The sequence below is a fragment of the Sycon ciliatum genome, chromosome 6 (assembly GCF_964019385.1).
Source record: "Sycon ciliatum chromosome 6, ocSycCili1.1, whole genome shotgun sequence".
Classification (NCBI taxonomy): Eukaryota; Metazoa; Porifera; class Calcarea; order Leucosolenida; family Sycettidae; genus Sycon; species Sycon ciliatum.
In genome coordinates, this window is record NC_088648.1 from 25,880,585 (window position 1) to 25,898,024 (window position 17,440).

Below are 17,440 nucleotides of genomic sequence, written 5' to 3' on the forward strand. Positions count from 1 at the left end.
CATACTGTGTTTTTTTTTCTCCGCAAAATCCACATATCTCCAGCCACTGGGGTGAGTAATGGAGTGTGGTGGTGGGGCACATTTAAGGCCGTTATTACACTACGGCACGTGCCTCGCGTCTCACATCACGTGCTCCGTCTCACGGCAGAGCTCGGATCGGGGGAAAACGCTGACCTGCCCTCGAAAGCCCAAGTCTGGATTTGCTCACAGCACGGCTCGCGTTCGGATCACGTGACCCGAAACCGTCAGAATCTGATCAAACTTGAGCTAGACAGTAGTGTAAACGCGAGCCGCGAGTCGTGGTGTATTTTTACGGCCTAAGCTCATTCGACCAGAGTGTCCTGACCTGACAGTCTATACTGTGTTCTTTGTGTGTTCTTTGCTTGGCAAGCTTTTGAGCCGACGTATGGCGTTCATGGGAACCATGGATACCTCCCAGGTTACCTGCCTGCTTTCAAAGTATCAGGCCGTGTTTGCATGCATGTCCGAAGTGGATCGCAGAGAGCATTAATTTTCACATTATGCATTGGCATCTCGGGACAATCTGAGGGTAGCGGTCCTACTTGTAGTATGTAGTACTAGCGGATACGCGTTGTTATCAGGCAGCTCATACTGTCATAGTCATACTCCGCGAGAATGGTGTAGAAGACTCCAGTACCGCACTTGACTGCGAACCGAGAAGTCCCCCCCCCCCCCCCCTAGCGGTCGCACATCTGCCTGCAAAAAAACATGGCACAGCTCACCAAATCAAGGTATGGGTCATCGTCACTCAACAGTTTAGTCGATTGAGCTAGCTAGCTTTTCTCCCGGTGCCCAGGCTAGAGGTGGGCTCACACCCCTGTAAGACAACCAAGGGCGCGTTCGAATTGTCACTCTTTGACTTTTCGAGGAGTTTCGTTTTTCTGAAGAGGTGGCCTTATTGGCCTCTTCAGAAAAACGACACTCCTCGAAACTCCTCAAAACTCCACAAGCTCATCCGATGGGAGAAAATTAATGGATTAGTTCCGAAGAGTTTGGAATAGCTACGTCACGTAGTACGTGGAGATGGTCGATCTGATCGGACGTCATCATCGCCATGACAATTCCACTGAACAACTCTAAAAATGATAGAAACCGTTCTAATGGGACACATCAACTAACCTCTTCAAAACAATTGCTCGAACAGTAGGAAGACAATTCGAACGCCCCCTAACATCCCCATGTGTCAAACCCCAAGACCCAGACACAGTCCATGCAGCCATACTGGTCGCAATTTTAAAATCCTGATCACGGTGGACAATGCAATTATGTACATCGTCATGACGTACGTCCTGTGACGGTGTAGTATCGCACTGGATTCCCATGTCCCGCTAGAAATCGAAGGGAGACGGAGAGCAAGCATTCGCAAAAATTTCGGCACTGACCTGAGCTGCAAGTAAACGCTCGCTTGCCAAAAGCTCTTGCGGAGGGGGGGGCAAGTGTACCGTGCACATCAACGAAAGCTGAATGTGGGTGTGTTACACTCCGCTGGAAACGATGGGCATTGAAAAGAAATCTTGTAATCATGAGTGGGCTCAAGAGAGCCTACTAAATCGTGTACAGTCACAACAACGGAAAAAAAAACACTTGTAGCTGCTAACGAGAGAGCTTGGAAGCTCAGGGCTCTACGCTATGCTTTTTTGCCTAGCTCATCATGCATGTTATTAGAACTGATGGAGCTTTCTCTTTGGCCCCGACGTCGTTGCGGTCTTATAGTGTTTTACGTCGACCATGACGGCTACAATGCCAACCATACCACAACGAACTGATCGGCTACATCATTGTATTGCAAAAAGTTTCCATCTGTTCGAATAACATGCATAATGAGCTAGGCAACAAAGCATAGCGTAGGACCCTGAGCGAAAGAAACAAGCAGCTGCTGCGATAGCACGGCACAATCAAATAATTCTGAATTCAGGTTCTTGTTCAACCTGCGCAAAGCTCAGATTCGATTGCTGATTGACTATGCATTCTTTGAGAAGTCTGCAGTCCGACGTGAGTCTCGTGGCTAAGGAAAGTTGTTCTAAGCGTTTTCTTATCCATCAAAATCCATCACGAAGTTTTTGTTAACGGAGGAAGTTTTTATGGACGCTGGCTAGCGCCATACGTTACTGCACTATCGCCCTGCATGCATTCCCCCGATACACTTCGCATACATACAATGTACATCAAGAGTACATAACCCCCAGGAGTACATAATCCCTGGGGGTTATGTACTCCTGGGGGTTATGTACTCTTGCATACATGTATATGCCAGGCCTCTACGGTCTTGATGGTACGGTGCGGGGTAGATACAGGATAGCGCCAGGCGTGACACAAACAAACAAACAAACACGGAATTAAAGCTGTGTGGACCCTGGCTAGCGCCAGACGTTACTGAAGTGACGTCTTCTGCATAGCTAGTGGGAATAATATTATTCTCTTTACTCGTCTACCAGATTAGAAGAATGATAATTTCTAGAAAAAAACGTTTCTGTAAAAACGAATCCATGTCTGTTGGTTGTGGATTGGGTGTGTTGGGCTCTCGATTATTGCCTTCATGTCTTGGCCTAGAATTCAAATTTGGCATTAGTTTCCAAAGGGATTTCTGGTGACACTTATCAGTGGAAATTCGCATCAATTTTAGCTACGCATCGTGCAACCTTACATATCCTTCTGAAGCAGTAGAGTTGGACATAGGATTCAGCGTTTGCTCTAGGATTTCAAACCAACCGAGTACATGCGTGCCTGGCACAAATCTTCCAACAGGGTCAGAGCCGGGTACATTCAAGCGCCGCTAGCCTACTGTATGTGCAGCAGAGAAACGTAAATATATTAGGACACCGTGATGTACAAAGTACATGTATATGACCCCATTTGGCAAAAGAATACCGGGTCACTTGTGACCCGGTAGGGAATAAATTTGCTACATTGTAGCAAATTTATTCCCTACCGGGTCACAAGTGACCCGGTATTCTTTTGCCAAATGGGTCCACGTACCCCCACCGGGTCGCTGACCCAGCTCTGGAGCAGACACTGGACTATTCTGACTTTCACATTATCACATTATTGTAGTTGAATGCGCCCAATGCAACTATTGATTTGGCGACCGCGCAAACCGTCGATGCTTTCCCGTTGGCTTCCATGGTATGGCAATGATGGACGGCCACAGTTGATGACGAAATACGTCTTACGAACGTATCCTTCTGCGCTATGGATTCAAAGATTGAAATTATGCATTGATGGCTTTCTGTTCTCATGCTCGGTTTCTGTTTGCTGCAATTTAGTGAAGACTGTCGGTGCTGTGAAGGTCATTGAAGATGTCGTGGGAGAGTCCAGTTTTCATCAGACTTCTCCCTGAAATGATCAGTACTTTCACAGCGGATAATTTACGAACTGAGTGCGAGAGTAGACAACTGATTACAAAAAACCAAAAGATTAAGTTTGAAGCTTACACAGGTCCGGCTAAGCAAAACGAGGCCCTGTTGGATGCGGTACGAATAGGCCTCGGCGGGTAATGCTAGTTTTTTTTCAGCTCAAAATGCTTTTAGCATTGCTAGTTACTCGGTCATAATTATAATGCTCGTTAGAATGCTAATTTGGACTTGTAATGCTAGTTGAAAAGGCAATGTGAACCACTCATATGGCATTGTAACATAATGTAAGTCACACTGCACGGAATACTGCTATTGGAAGTATCTAGTACTTTGAAAGTAGATTATAATTATGGTGATGCTATTTCAAAATGATGTGGAACTGAAGTTGCTATCATGAACTAGCAGTGAATAACAGTAAATCAGAACCCTACGTCGACAGCCTTCAAAGTACTTTGAGGGTGCATACGGAATGCTATTTTGGAAATTTAGTATAATGTGTGGTATGAAAAAGTACAATATAAGTCAACGTATCACTTCGGGGAATGAGTCAATCAGCACAGTGGGCAACTAGTGCATGAGTATAGGTGATCAGTCCAGACAGCAAGACTTGGTGATTCATTGCAGCAATCCATTAGCAACACAATGGGGCATAGCACCCAGTGAACACACTTTTACAATAGTAGGAATGTTACTAACCCTAGATATGCTTGCTCCTTTGGCTTTGGGCAGTCGTGCGCATGCCTCACCGGGCTCATCCTCCACCTCTGCCTCGTTCTCGTCTTCCTTATTGTCCTCCTCTGTCTCGTACTCATCTTCCTCACTCTCTTCCTCCGAAGAATCAGAGACTTCCAACACATTTCCATTTGATGTACTCATGGTGCAAGCAAGCCAGCACTGCATGACTCTGTGAATAGGAAAGACAAGGTTTCTTTCCGTTTCCCATGATGGCATCAACGACACGTGGTACGTCTATACCTAGCAGCTGCCACTAAGATTCGCAACAAGAGATGCATGTTGCGAAGTCGCAGGCTAACGTTTAAGCAAAACTGCCAAAAGCCGCTGGTACAAAGTACAGTGTGTACGTTACATTGTAGAGCTCCTGTTTTATTCAGTAATGCACACTCATGAAGTGAGAAAATGAAACTTTTGGGCGCTAATGCTTGTTTTGGCTCCAAATCCGGGTACAATGCTGGAGCATTGCTAGTTCTCAAAACGATGCTCGTAATGCCAGTTACAATGCTAGCATTACCCGCCGAGGCCTAGCCGAACAGGAGACGATGAGTCGTTCCATGACTTCCTGGAGAGTGTTCGCAAAGCGCATGCATGTCCAGTGTAAGGAAGATCCTGGAGAAGCTGGACCTCATCGACAAGTACAGAAAACCAGCAGGTGAGATCACTCAGTGACTTGTCGAACGCCTTACTTCTGTCGTGCGTTCAACCATGTTGTTAAGATGTGGAGTGTCGCGCAGTAGTCTACTAGCCGATCGAAAGTTGGTGTCTACTGGAAAACGTCTAGTGGCAAGTTTAGCAGCTGCTTTCACTGGTGTAACCGGAGACACTCACTTCCAATCATTTTATCATTTACATGTGCATGAATTTCATCGCTCAGTGTATAGCCATCTAATGCAGCCAATCTGGCAAGGTACGTTCGGGCCTGGTTTAAATTAAATATGGCTTTGGAAAATTTATTTTTCATTGCTATCAGCTTCGGCCTCATGTTCTCTGTGCTGCGCTGATGAGTTCACGAAGGACGGAACAGTTCTGTCCGCAGATTGAGTATGCAGCCAATATAAACATCTGTTATGATGATGAGCCAATCACACGAGGGGATTTTTGAGTGCATCACGGACTTAAATTGCTTTGGTAAGGGATATCAGCGAACACACTGTGCAGATCGCGTACACATCTAGATAAAGCCCTCACAAATGTCCCCACAAGCACTCCATCGCATTCGCAACACAACCAAGAATTGGACAATCTGCAGTCACTTTCTTCAATGAATAGCTGCTGTTACCTGTAATGGGGGCCTGGGACCGAGGGTGGCTGGCTCAGCTCTGCACGATATACATGTACATTGATATTTGCAGTACAAGCATGGTACTGCATATACCTGTTATGGAAGTTTCCGGAGGAGGAAGGAGGAAACTGTAGTTATCACCAACCCTCACCGCGCCCAGCTCACGCCGCTACGGCGTGCGACCTGAGCTGGGCGCCCTGCCCAGTATGGAACTGTCCTCAAGCCAGTCACGTATTTGGCAGCCCAGTGAGCTGTCTACCGGATCGCAGCGTTTAGAAGCGCCAAATGCGGCAGGGCCAGTCTCAGGCTGGTCGCGTAGGCGGCAGGCCGGCGGGCGACCGGCAAGGCTGCATTCGCATTTGGATCACCGAAGTGATACAGGTGCTTCGACGGCACTCCGTGGCGCATCAAGGAGGCATCTGGGGCCCAGGCAGCCCGCCCGTAAGCGCACCACCGTATCAGGTATGCGCAGGTGGAGCAGCAGAGCAAGATGTGTGCCGGACACTCACCATCATCCGGTCGACTGCATGGTTGTGCGACTTTACACAGCCGTCACTCATTACTTGCTATTGCTTGCAGAAGGCCAGAATTTTTTTGCTCTCGTTTGCTCTAAAGCTAGTTGGTTTACATGGTTTATACCCGTACCTGAGCATGGATCCTACTCAGCAGCGGATCGCTGGTATTCCTCGTTTGAGACCGCGGCGACGGCAGCGTCGGCCCTGACCAACAAGCCTCGGGCGATGAGCATGCCGGCCGAAAATGCAGGCATGGACACTGTCGTGTATGACCAGTTTAGTTGAGTTCCTTGGAGGCGCTATGATGCCGGCCGGCGCATGTGTTGGCGCACAGGAGACGATTAGGACAATACGGCGTGCGGAATACTTCGAGCTGGCCACAATGCTTCCTTCCTGTCCTGCCCACACGCAGCCAGCAGCCAAACGTGTTAGAATCGATCAATCCGATGGCAATCACTGAATGGAATTGTCATTGGCGGCTCCTCTTCTGGCAAGAGAAAAACTGAATCTCTAATCTACTGGGTCGAGGCCTGGCAGACTTTCAGAACCATCGCGCTTTGCAACACGAGCTTACGCCCTCTGGGGCCCTAAGTAGTCCGACAAGAAATTCATACTGCACGGCGACAAAAAGGCAGTTGGAGCAGTCTGAAATCCGGGACTTGCCGAAATCCAACCGTGACGGAACTAGCCCACTTCAGCCCCCGCATGGTAGCAGAACACAAGGCTTTATCTCGCTGACTACCCATATTACGGTCACGGACAACTCCGCTGCAGACGCTCTTTCACGCGGACGATTAGTCCATTTCCTCTCATCGGCTCCCTAATCCAGCTGCTGGACTCGGCTTAGTCCCGAACTCATGCTATGCGGGAGCAACTAATCATGGCAGCAAACCGGCTGAACTTCTTCTCAACCAATGCGTGCCTCCTTTTTCATTCGCTGTGTAGTCTATCTCTCTCAGCACACATGGGTAAGCACGCAAGCGCACACACACACACACGCATACATACATACATACATACATACATACATACATACATACATACATACATACATACATACATACACACACACACATACTCTCTCTCTCTCTCTTTATCCTCCTCTCCTCCATCCCTCGCCCTGCTTCGCCTCTAAGTGCTGTCGCTCCCCTCCCCTTCCTACTCGTACTAGGCGGCATTACACCAAGTCTCAGCATGTGGGGTCTACTTTGCTGTTTTGGGGCTTTGTTTGGACATGGCAAGCTGCTATCTTTTTCCTTGCGGCTGTCGTCGCTGTTGCCATTGTTGTTTAGGTACCACGGCGAGCCGGCAGTACGTGCCGGTGTTGGCGGGCTGGCGACCTTGTTTTACTTTCAGTAATTAACACTTTACCCGAGGTGCGACGGATTAATCCGTCACGACCACGCAGGGCATATTGCAGACACGCGTATGTGCGTTACACACACACACACACTCACACATTATGCGCACCCGGCGGGCAGGGCGAGTGGCCCATGCTGCTTATTCAGTTGTACTAGCGGAGGCAGGGGCGATTCCCCTACGTAATCGCCCATGCGGCGGAATACCCGGCGGCCTGATACGGCGGCGTTGCGAGCAAATGCAGGGGTGGTTCCCTTTTGAGCTCTGTTTGTGGCGGCGGCAGAGGCAGGGGCAGCGCCCCTAGCCCATGCGGCGGTTGACCCGGCGGCCCGACATGGCAGTTGGCCCAGCGGTCCGATATGGCAACTGACCCGGCGGTCTGATATGGCGGCTGACCCAGCGGTCTGATATGGCGGCGGCTGACCCAGCGGTCTGATATGGCGGCTGACCCAGCGGTCTGATATGGCGGCTGACCCAGCGGTCTGATATGGCGGCTGACCCAGCGGTCTGATATGGCGGCTGACCCGGCGGTCTGATACGGCGGCTATGCGAGCAAATGCAGGGGCAGCGCCCCTTTGCGCGTGTTGTTTGCGGCGGCATTGGTCAAGGCAGGGGCAGCGCGCCTCGCCTGGGTGGCGTTATGCCCGGCGCTGCGGCTATGTTTGCAAAACGCAGGGGCCGCTCCCCTTTGAGCTTTGTATGTTCACAGCTATGTTTGCAAGATTCAGGGGCAGCTCCCCTTGGGGCCTGGTACAGTTATGTTTGCAAAAAGCAGGGGCAACTCCCCTCCGAGCCTTGTATGTAATCGTTTACAGCGATGCTTGCAGAAAGCAGGGGCAGCTCCCCTTAGTGCGTGGTATGTTTACAGCTATGTTTGCGAGGAAGAAACAAAAAAAAGGGCTTGGAGCTGGGTATGTTTACGGCCACGTTTGCAAAATGCAGGGGTAGCTCTCCTTGGAGCTTTAGCTAGTTGACAGCTACGCGACAAAATGCAGGGACAGCTCCCCTTGGAGCTTTGGATGTTTACAGCTATGTTTGCAAAATGCAGGGGCAGCTCCCCTTGGAGCTTTTAAAACTAGTTTACAGCTGTGCGGACAAAATGCAGGGGCAGCACTCCTTGAAACTTTGGATGTTTACCACTATGTTGGCTAAATGCAGGGGCAGTTCCCCTTGGGGCTAGGATGTTTACAGCCAGGTTTGCAAAATGCAGGGGTAGCTCCCCTCAGAGCGTTGTAGGTTTACAGCTAGGTTTGCCAAATGCAGGGGCAGCTCCCCTTGGAACTTTGGATGTTTACAGCTATATTTGCAAATACAGGGGCAGCTCCCTTTGGAGCCTTCTAGTTCTACGTTTACAACTATGTTTGCAAAATGCAGGGGCAGCTCCCCTTTGAGCTTCGTAGGTTTACTGCTAGGTTTGCAAAACGCAGGGGTAGCTCCCCTTTGGAGCTTTGGATGTTTACAGCTATGCTTGCAAACTGCAGGGGCAGTTCCCCTGGTAGCTTTTGAAGTTGGATGTTTACAGGTGTGGTCGCAAAATGCAGGGGCAGCTCCCCTGGGAGCTTTGGATGTTTACAGCTATGTTTGCAAATGCAGGGTCAGCCCCCCTTGGAGCCTTGGATGCTTACAACTATGTGTGCAAAATGCAGGGACAGCTTCCCTTTGAGCTTTGTTGGTTTACAGCTAGGTTTGCAAAACGCAGGGGTAGCTCCCCTGAGCTTTGGATGTTTATAGCTATGCTTGCAAAATGCAGGGGCAGCTCCCCTTGGAGCCTTGGAAGTTTACAGCTATGTTTGCAAAATGCAGGGGCAGCTCCCCTGGGAGCATTGGATGTGTACAGCTATGTTTGCAAAATGCAGGGGCATTTCCCCTTGGAGCTTTGTATATTTACAGCTAGGCTTGCAAAATGCAGGGGCAGCTCTCCCTCGGAGCATGGTTTGTTTGCAGCTGAGATGGGGAGTGCAACCGAAGATCTCCTTTCGAGCTTGCTTGTTCGCATTTGCTTGTTAGCACCGTAGCTCGGGCACCCAGCAGGTCCTGACTGGCCCTTAGCGCATACTCCCGGCCACATTTATTGCCTGTTGCAGGATAGGGGCCTCACCCCATATTTTTTTTGGACGATCGGCGGGCGGGAAGCCGTCATCGACCTATTAAAGAGGCAAAATACAAGAATAACTGAGAAACTAATAATTGTATATGACGCGCCAACCCTTTGGCTCTGTTGTCGGCTCTGCGGGGGGCACCCAGGCATCCCCCTCGTGCGAACACCACCCGTGGAAGCGGAAAAGTTGTGACGGCGTATTCAGTAGTGCCCAGCACCAGCAGGACCTACCAATCAGGGGAAAGCCTAGCAGTCCTTCATGGCAATTCCCTTGGTAGACCCCCTCAAGCTGACACAGGATCTGGCCACCAGGAAGGGGCCCGGACGGCAGCTCTAGGTCACCGGAAGGTGGTCGGGGTTGACCCGCAAGAGATGCATGTGCGGTGGAGCCTTTGACGAAGCGGCCACCCCTTGGGGCCAGAGAAAGCGGTCTTGAGGGGCAGGTGGTCCTTAGTTGGAGGCTTGCACCGCAAACTATGAATGTGAGACCGTCCGTGACCGGCGAAGGTGTCCATAGTACCAGGCGGGTAGCTAGTCACACTTGTATCCAACACCACAGCCCTTCGGCTGTTGTCTGCCCGGCTTGGGGCGCCCAGGTATCCCCCCGTGCGAACACTACCCGCGGAAGCTGACAAGTCGTCAGCGTATTCAGTAGTGCCCAGCACCAGCAGGAGCTACCAACCAGGGGAAAGCCTAGCAGTCCTTCATGGCAATGCCCTTGGTAGACGCCCTCAAGCTGACACAGGATCTGGCGGCCAGGAAGGTGCCCGGACGGCAGCTCCAGGCCGCCGGAAGGTGGTCAGGGTTGACCCGCAAGAGATACATGTGCGGTTGAGCCTGTGGCTAACGACCACCCATTTAAGCCAGAGAAAGCGGTCCTTAGTGGCAGGTGGTCCTTGGCTGCAGGCTTGCACCGCACAACCATTATGAATGTGAGACCGTCCGTGCCCGGCGAAGTGGTCGGTAGTACCAGACTGGTTGCTGGTCACGGTGGTCTTTAGCTACTGGTTTCACTGCATACCGAATCAGGCATGCCATAACAGGTCTACAGCGAACAGCACAGAGATCGACGGGACCAAGAATAGGGGATAGCGTGCGGCGAGGCCACCCCCATTATTTTTGGGAGGCACGGCTTCATGTTAGAGCAGTAAATTGCAGTTAGGGACTCAGCTGAGTCAAGCTGGACTCAGCGTGTCAAGTTTGGCATAATACAATAAGCGCGCTATCCCCAAACAGTTGTGTGGTTATTGTGTGAGTGTATATGCAGGAGTCCGCGGTCACGTGAGGGGGAGTGATAAATGGAAGTTTCCGGAGGAGGAAGGAGGAAACTGTAGTTATCACCAACCCTCACCGCGCCCAGCTCACGCCGCTACGGCGTGCGACCTGAGCTGGGCGCCCTGCCCAGTATGGAACTGTCCTCAAGCCAGTCACGTATTTGGCAGCCCAGTGAGCTGTCTACCGGATCGCAGCGTTTAGAAGCGCCAAATGCGGCAGGGCCAGTCTCAGGCTGGTCGCGTAGGCGGCAGGCCGGCGGGCGACCGGCAAGGCTGCATTCGCATTTGGATCACCGAAGTGATACAGGTGCTTCGACGGCACTCCGTGGCGCATCAAGGAGGCATCTGGGGCCCAGGCAGCCCGCCCGTAAGCGCACCACCGTATCAGGTATGCGCAGGTGGAGCAGCAGAGCAAGATGTGTGCCGGACACTCACCATCATCCGGTCGACTGCATGGTTGTGCGACTTTACACAGCCGTCACTCATTACTTGCTATTGCTTGCAGAAGGCCAGAATTTTTTTTTCTTTTTTCGCTCTTTCCCTTCTTCCAGGCACGGCTTCATGTTAGAGCAGTAAATTGCAGTTAGGGACTCAGCTGAGTCAAGCTGGACTCAGCGTGTCAAGTTTGGCATAATACAATAAGCGCGCTATCCCCAAACAGTTGTGTGGTTATTGTGTGAGTGTATATGCAGGAGTCCGCGGTCACGTGAGGGGGAGTGATAATGTTTGTATTCTTTATTTAGAGTGGGAAGTCCAAAACAGGCCCTAGCCTAATAACAATGGTCCCACTAGTGAGGGAATGCTGTATATCTGTGCATAAGGATCAGTGAGTGTAACAGCAACTAGTAGGGAAAGAAAAAGAGAGAAGAAAAACAACTCAAAACAGGAGTTGCGACTTGCATAGGGAGAAAAAAAACGTAAAGAGCAGTGCATACAGCATTTGTAAAAAGGCTTATTTATCTGGTAAGCAAAAAGGCAAGAGCCATTGACTTAAAGCGATTGCGTTTTCTTTCTTGCCTGACTGCAGCGGGGAGCTGGTTCCATAAGATGGTCCCAGCATAGGTAACACGTTTGGCAAGGTATGCAGTTGGGCTGGCTGGGACAATCAGTAAATTGCTGTGCGCACCACGAGTTTGAGTGGAATTACTGCGGCTGAAAAAGTTAGCGAACAACATACTGATGTTAGAGGAGTCATGGAGACAACGCCAGATAAAAACCAAAAGGTGCATGTTGGCGTATGTGGTCAATGTTTGGATGTTCATGCCTGTAAGAATATTGCTTGTGGGTGTCCCCGGAGGTACGCTGCAGACTGTGCGTACAGCACGCTTGAAGAGCCCATTAAGCCGTCGACTTTGATACGCCGTGAGAAATGGTAAGTAAGCAGAAGCAGCATACATAAAGTGTGATAAAATGAAAGAACGAAAATAGGCTATGCGACATTGAAAAGGCAGGAATGTAGCGTATCGTCCGAGCACGCCAACGTTGACGCGACGCCCCTTGCGACGTGGTCGACCATGGTGTTCCAGCTCATGTCCGCATCAAAGTGGAGACCTAAATATTTCGCAGAGCGAACAGTTGGCAGAGGCAGTCCATTACATTGCACTTGCAAGTCAAATGTTTGGGATCGTACTGGCGATATCGGCATGATCTGTGTCTTCGTTTCATTCAAGATGAGACCGCGGTTCCTCAGCCAATCGGCGAGGTGCTGGACAGCACTTGAGAGATTTTGGGACACCTCATCCGTGCTCATGCCGCTAGATCTAATTGAGATATCGTCCGCAAATTGCAGGGTCGCAACTTTGTAAGGGGACAGCTCTTTCGCAATGTCACGGACGTAGAGAACAAAAAACAGAGGCCCGATAACTGACCCCTACGGTACTCCGGAGAAGCTGGTGTATGGTGAGCTCTGTACCTGACCAACTTTGACATACTGTGTCCGATCTGAGAGGTAGTCTGCAAGCCATTGCAGCACCGTTCCAACCGATTCCGACCTCGAATAGGTCCTGAATAAGGGTTTGGTGCTTCACCTTATCAAATGCTTTTGACATATCTACGAAAGCAATCCCCGTGAAGTACTTTTTTTGTCTGGGCTTGGCATGTGCCCTCAACGGCTAATACAAGGGCATCACATGTGGAATGATGTTAGCGATAGCCGAACTGAGTTGGTGGAAAAAGATCATGTCGGCACAAGTACTGAGTGAGCTGATCATGGATGACTCGTTCCAAAAGCTTTGAAACTATCGACATTAGAGACACGGGTCTGTGATTCTTTGCTATGCTTGGATCTCCACCTTTAAACAGAGGTGCAATGCTGGCCACCTTCATAGAAGCTGGGAAATGTCCCTCCCTCATGGATTTGTTGAACAGTAAGGCCAATGACGGCGCAAGAACATCTGCATGAGCTCGAAGAAGGGCTGCAGGGATGCCGTCACTGCCAGTTGCCTTCGTCGGATTCTGTTGCTCTAGAAGCTTCCGGACTTTTGCAATAGATACAGGAACAAATTCCACAAAACTAGTTGCCGTCCGTGGCCCTTGGGGTAGGTGAAGATGAACTGGGCGGCTGGGATCTTCCACGATCTTGGCGAAAGCACTTCGAATTGCCTCAGCTGAGCACTGAAGCTGTTCCGATTTTCTTTGTTTCCCCGTCAACTGGTTGATGATTCGCCAGGTTTGTTTTGCATAACAAGTTGCAAGCTGAAATTTTGTACTGTAGTACGCTTCTTTCAGCTTCCGGTTACAGGTAGTGGCCTCCCTTCTCGCCGCTTTGAATGTGGCGTACATTTGCTCAGATCTGTCTGACAGCCACTTTCTATGAAGCCGGTTGCGCTTACTCAAAAGGTGCAAGAGCTGGCTGTTCATCCACGGTACCGATCGTCGCTTGTGTTGCTTACAAGATCTAAGAGTTGCATGAGTGTCAAGCACCTGCAGGAAGCGATTATTCCACTCCGTACACATGTCTGTTGGGTTGCCTTCGATGCTGCAAAGATTCTGCTGAATCAAGTCAGCTTTGAAGCGTTCATGATTTATCCTGCGGTAGTGCCGGCACACCATTGATTGCCACATTGTGCTGGTCAAACGTATTGAAGAACAGATCCAATGTGGTGGCTATGGAATTAGATGCAAACCGTGTCCGCTGATGAACGCCCTGGTGGAGACTGTAGCTTGCCGTAAGATCAGACAGGAAGTGGAGCTGGTGATCTGGAGCCGTTGATGGATCCACATTCACATTTAAGTCACCGCACAGTATAACGTTCCTGCCCGGAGGGATAGCTGAGTGTAGAAGACTATCAAGGCGATTCCAGTAGCCAATAGGTTCCGAGGGAGGACGATAGATTGTGCCTATCAAGCAACTCCCACCAGTGCAGGGGATCTCGCCCCAACAACTCTCAACCCCAGCAGCAGCTATATCGCATCTCGGCTTGAGAGGCAAGCATGTTCGGGAATATAAGCAGACACCTCCACCAACTTGATCCTCTCGATCAGCACGCAAAATGTTGTACCCTGCCAAAGTGATTTCTCCATCAGTAATCGTACTATCCAGCCATGTCTCGTTCACACAGACAACATCAGGACAATGCTGGCGGGTGAGTTGTGCCAGGTCATTAATCTTGTTTCCAAGGCTCCTGATGTTTATTAGTAGAACTTTCAGCTTACCGTCACCACTCAGTCCTCCCCTGTCTCTGAATGGTGCTTTCGGATGGCACAATCTACCCGGAAAGAAAGTTGGAGCATGCGCATTCAGTTTCGAGGTGTTCATTGCGCCTCTGCCTGGTCGGACCTGAAGCGCCAGTCACGGAGAGTGTATGCAACAGTTTCAGGCCAGAAAGACTTTTCACTAACTTTGTTCACGTCCTGAGCGTCAACTGTTATTCTCGCGGAAGCCGTTCTGAAGTATTTAGAAGAGTATATAATACATTGCACTATCTCCACGTCCCGATCTCTGCACCATTCAGCGATGGACTGTGCCTGGCAACCATACGGGATTTGCCCCAGGTAGAGAACTTTCCGCGGGCCTCTGGGGACGGTGTCTAACGAAGGCGTCGGGTTGCTATCGGACGTACGTTCCCGGATGTAACGTGAAGACTCGTGGCGGCGGATGGGATTTGTCTGCGCTTTGCAACTGCCAATCTGCCGTTCCGCAGGACTTGTAGCCTCTTCCGTCCCGGAAGGTTCTGATGCTAGCCGCCTCTTGAAGCGTTGACGCTCCTTCCTGGACATGACATCCTCGAAGGGCGCCTGATCAACCGATATGTCTATTGGAAGATCAATAGGGGCAGTATCTCTAGATATGGCCTGTGAATACAACTCCTTGGGTTCATTCCTGGGAACGTCTTCAAATACTGATCATTCACCTCGGGATGTGGCATGTAGGTCTCTTTATGCTCTTTCAATCTTCGAATAGCTCGCCAGGGGAGCAGTCATCTGCGGCCGGGCATGCTTGTGCTGTTTCCCGCCACTGGCCCTCTCCAAGTCGCCTACTCTGTCAGAGAGAGATGCCAGCTCCCGCTTCACAATCGCTTCAACCCCTCGTAAGGGGATTCCCTTCTCCTCTGTAGCCTTTATCTCCCGCCCCCCGTCGTCTCTCAGCGCTGCCAACTCGTCACTGATGCTAGCGACAATCCCCATCATCTCATCCAAACGCTCAACAACCCCAGCAGCTGATGAGTGTAACACACCCACACCAGCCTCGCGAAGTTTCCCGACCACCTCCGCGCGAGCCATACTGTCCAGGCCATCAATGCTATGCCGTCGAGCTAAACCTCGCAGTTCCTCGAAAGTGAGAATGGCTAAGTCTACGACGTCACCCAGGCTCATCCTGCACCAGATTACCGCAGACACGGCCGCAGCAAGTCTCGAAAATAGCGTCGTAAAGACAAGCCAGCAGTGTGAACAGAGGCGCGAGCACTCCACTCCAGCACGTGATCCAGCGCGTGATGCAGCGATGCAGCGATGTACGTAATCCAGTTAAACGCAACGCACAACCCAGCCCTAGCGCTAAGGATTAGACCAGACCTGGACCAGGACTTCATCCAATGGCAGGACACTGCCAACTCAGCCAACCTGAAGATATAACGGCAACCCCAGCCAGCTCCAGACCAAACAGCAACCAAGCAACTCAGCAGCCAAGCAAGCTTCTTCCTCCAACCAGAGCATCCGAAAGTCCAACCAGCACCTAGCTCAACGTGAGAAAAAACATACCTACGCATGCTGATGCATCAATGAACGTTAAACACCTTGAAGTAGCGAATAAAATTCCCTTCAACTCCCATTTGGAGCGAACCTAGTCGAATGTTGTAAAATCCATTTCATCCCTAGGCACTACTACTTGTTCTTGCGTCGAGGACCTAAGTCTATTGCCCAAGTAGTTTCTGGTCAGGGCTGTCTAGACTAGGGAGTAGGGGCCCAAGTCTTGGAACCTGCTTGGCATGGCTAGAGCAGAATCAACAAGTTTCAGACGTAACCAAAGGTCACGAGGTGGCCTGTTCACAAGGAAATACGAATACTGTTCTTTGGTGCAAACATAGCTCCATCCAGCTACGAACGTCTTCTTCCTTTGTCATGTCTTTGCTTGAGAACGTTTACCAGTCATAGGCACCAAAGAATATTAGCTCCTGATGTCTCCTTTCCTGAACGGATAGAGCTCAAACAAACCAACAAACAGCCTTCTTGTCGAGATTTGAATTTTACTTCTGGCCGGCCTGCTCTGAGCCTGACCCGCGACCTGATTTCTGCGATCACCGTTTTTCTAGTCGGCCGTGCGCCTCATAGATTTTTGTATGACGTAAAATATGCGCGAACACGCTGCGCACTGCGTTCTCTGTTATCCCTTCTTTTTTACCAACAGACCAACGCTGGTAATGCACTTGTTAACATTATCATGCTCTGGCCTCTTTTTCTGTATTTGCAGAATCTGCCACTCCCGTGTCCAAAACAACAGATCCTGGCAAACAAGATCAGGCAACAGGTAAGAAGTTAGATTTGATAGAACCATATAATGCAATAACGACACATGAAGATGTCATTCTGGAGTCAGAATCATGAGGCCACCAATGTCCATATGCAGCGAGTAAAAATGGGAAATGGCCACCAAGTGGGTCCCGCGCTACCACTTTTTGGTGCTGTGATATCAATCTTGGGAAAGTCACAGTAAAAGTCATGAAGCTTTGGGACGGGCACAGCCACCTTGTGCCAACGCATTTTTGTGCCGTACTGTGAATCTACTAATTTTCGGCCCATTCAAATTTAGGCCTCCCAGGGCTAAATAAAACCCATTTTGGCCGCATCAAATTTCGACCTGTACTACTTCCACCTGTATTCACTGTCACGCTGAACCTTGGAAAACAAAATTTCGGCCGCAGCAAATTTCGGCCAAACATGACCAGGCCGAAAATAGCCGAAAATAAATATGCGCTGAATATTTTGTTGACTTACAGTAGCTTGATATCCATGATGAAATGATACCACAGGCCATACCACAGGCCATACCACAGGCCATACCACAGGCCATACCACAGGCCATACCACAGGCCATACCACAGGCCATACCACAGGCCATACCACAGGCCATACCACAGGCCATACCACAGCTCCTTTACGAAAGGCGTGAAAGCTAATTCAGCTTGTGGCAGACATTTTGTTTTTACAACTTCTCATAGGATGGTCTAACACAGTGCTCCCGATGTTTGTTTTCTAGAGGTCTGTGTTAAACCATCTGATGATAGGATTTGTGAATGTTCGTACTGCGAACGGGGAAGTCAAAATGGAATACTGATACAATCCACCCTACTGCAACAAGGAATTAT

The 17,440-nt window shown here is 50.1% G+C and overlaps 1 protein-coding gene across 1 annotated transcript in view; it reads left to right on the plus strand.

The window, feature by feature from the left end:
* The first annotated feature begins 4,672 nt into the window (after window positions 1–4,672).
* The window catches only part of LOC135819796 (uncharacterized), a 13,721-nt gene continuing 953 nt past the window's right edge, over window positions 4,673–17,440 (plus strand). Inside the window, exons 1-2 of the mRNA XM_065333065.1 lie at window positions 4,673–4,761; window positions 16,546–16,602. Of these exons, the coding sequence (XP_065189137.1) occupies window positions 4,698–4,761; window positions 16,546–16,602 (121 nt within the window). The 5' untranslated portion in view covers window positions 4,673–4,697. The remainder of the gene's footprint in view (window positions 4,762–16,545; window positions 16,603–17,440) is intronic.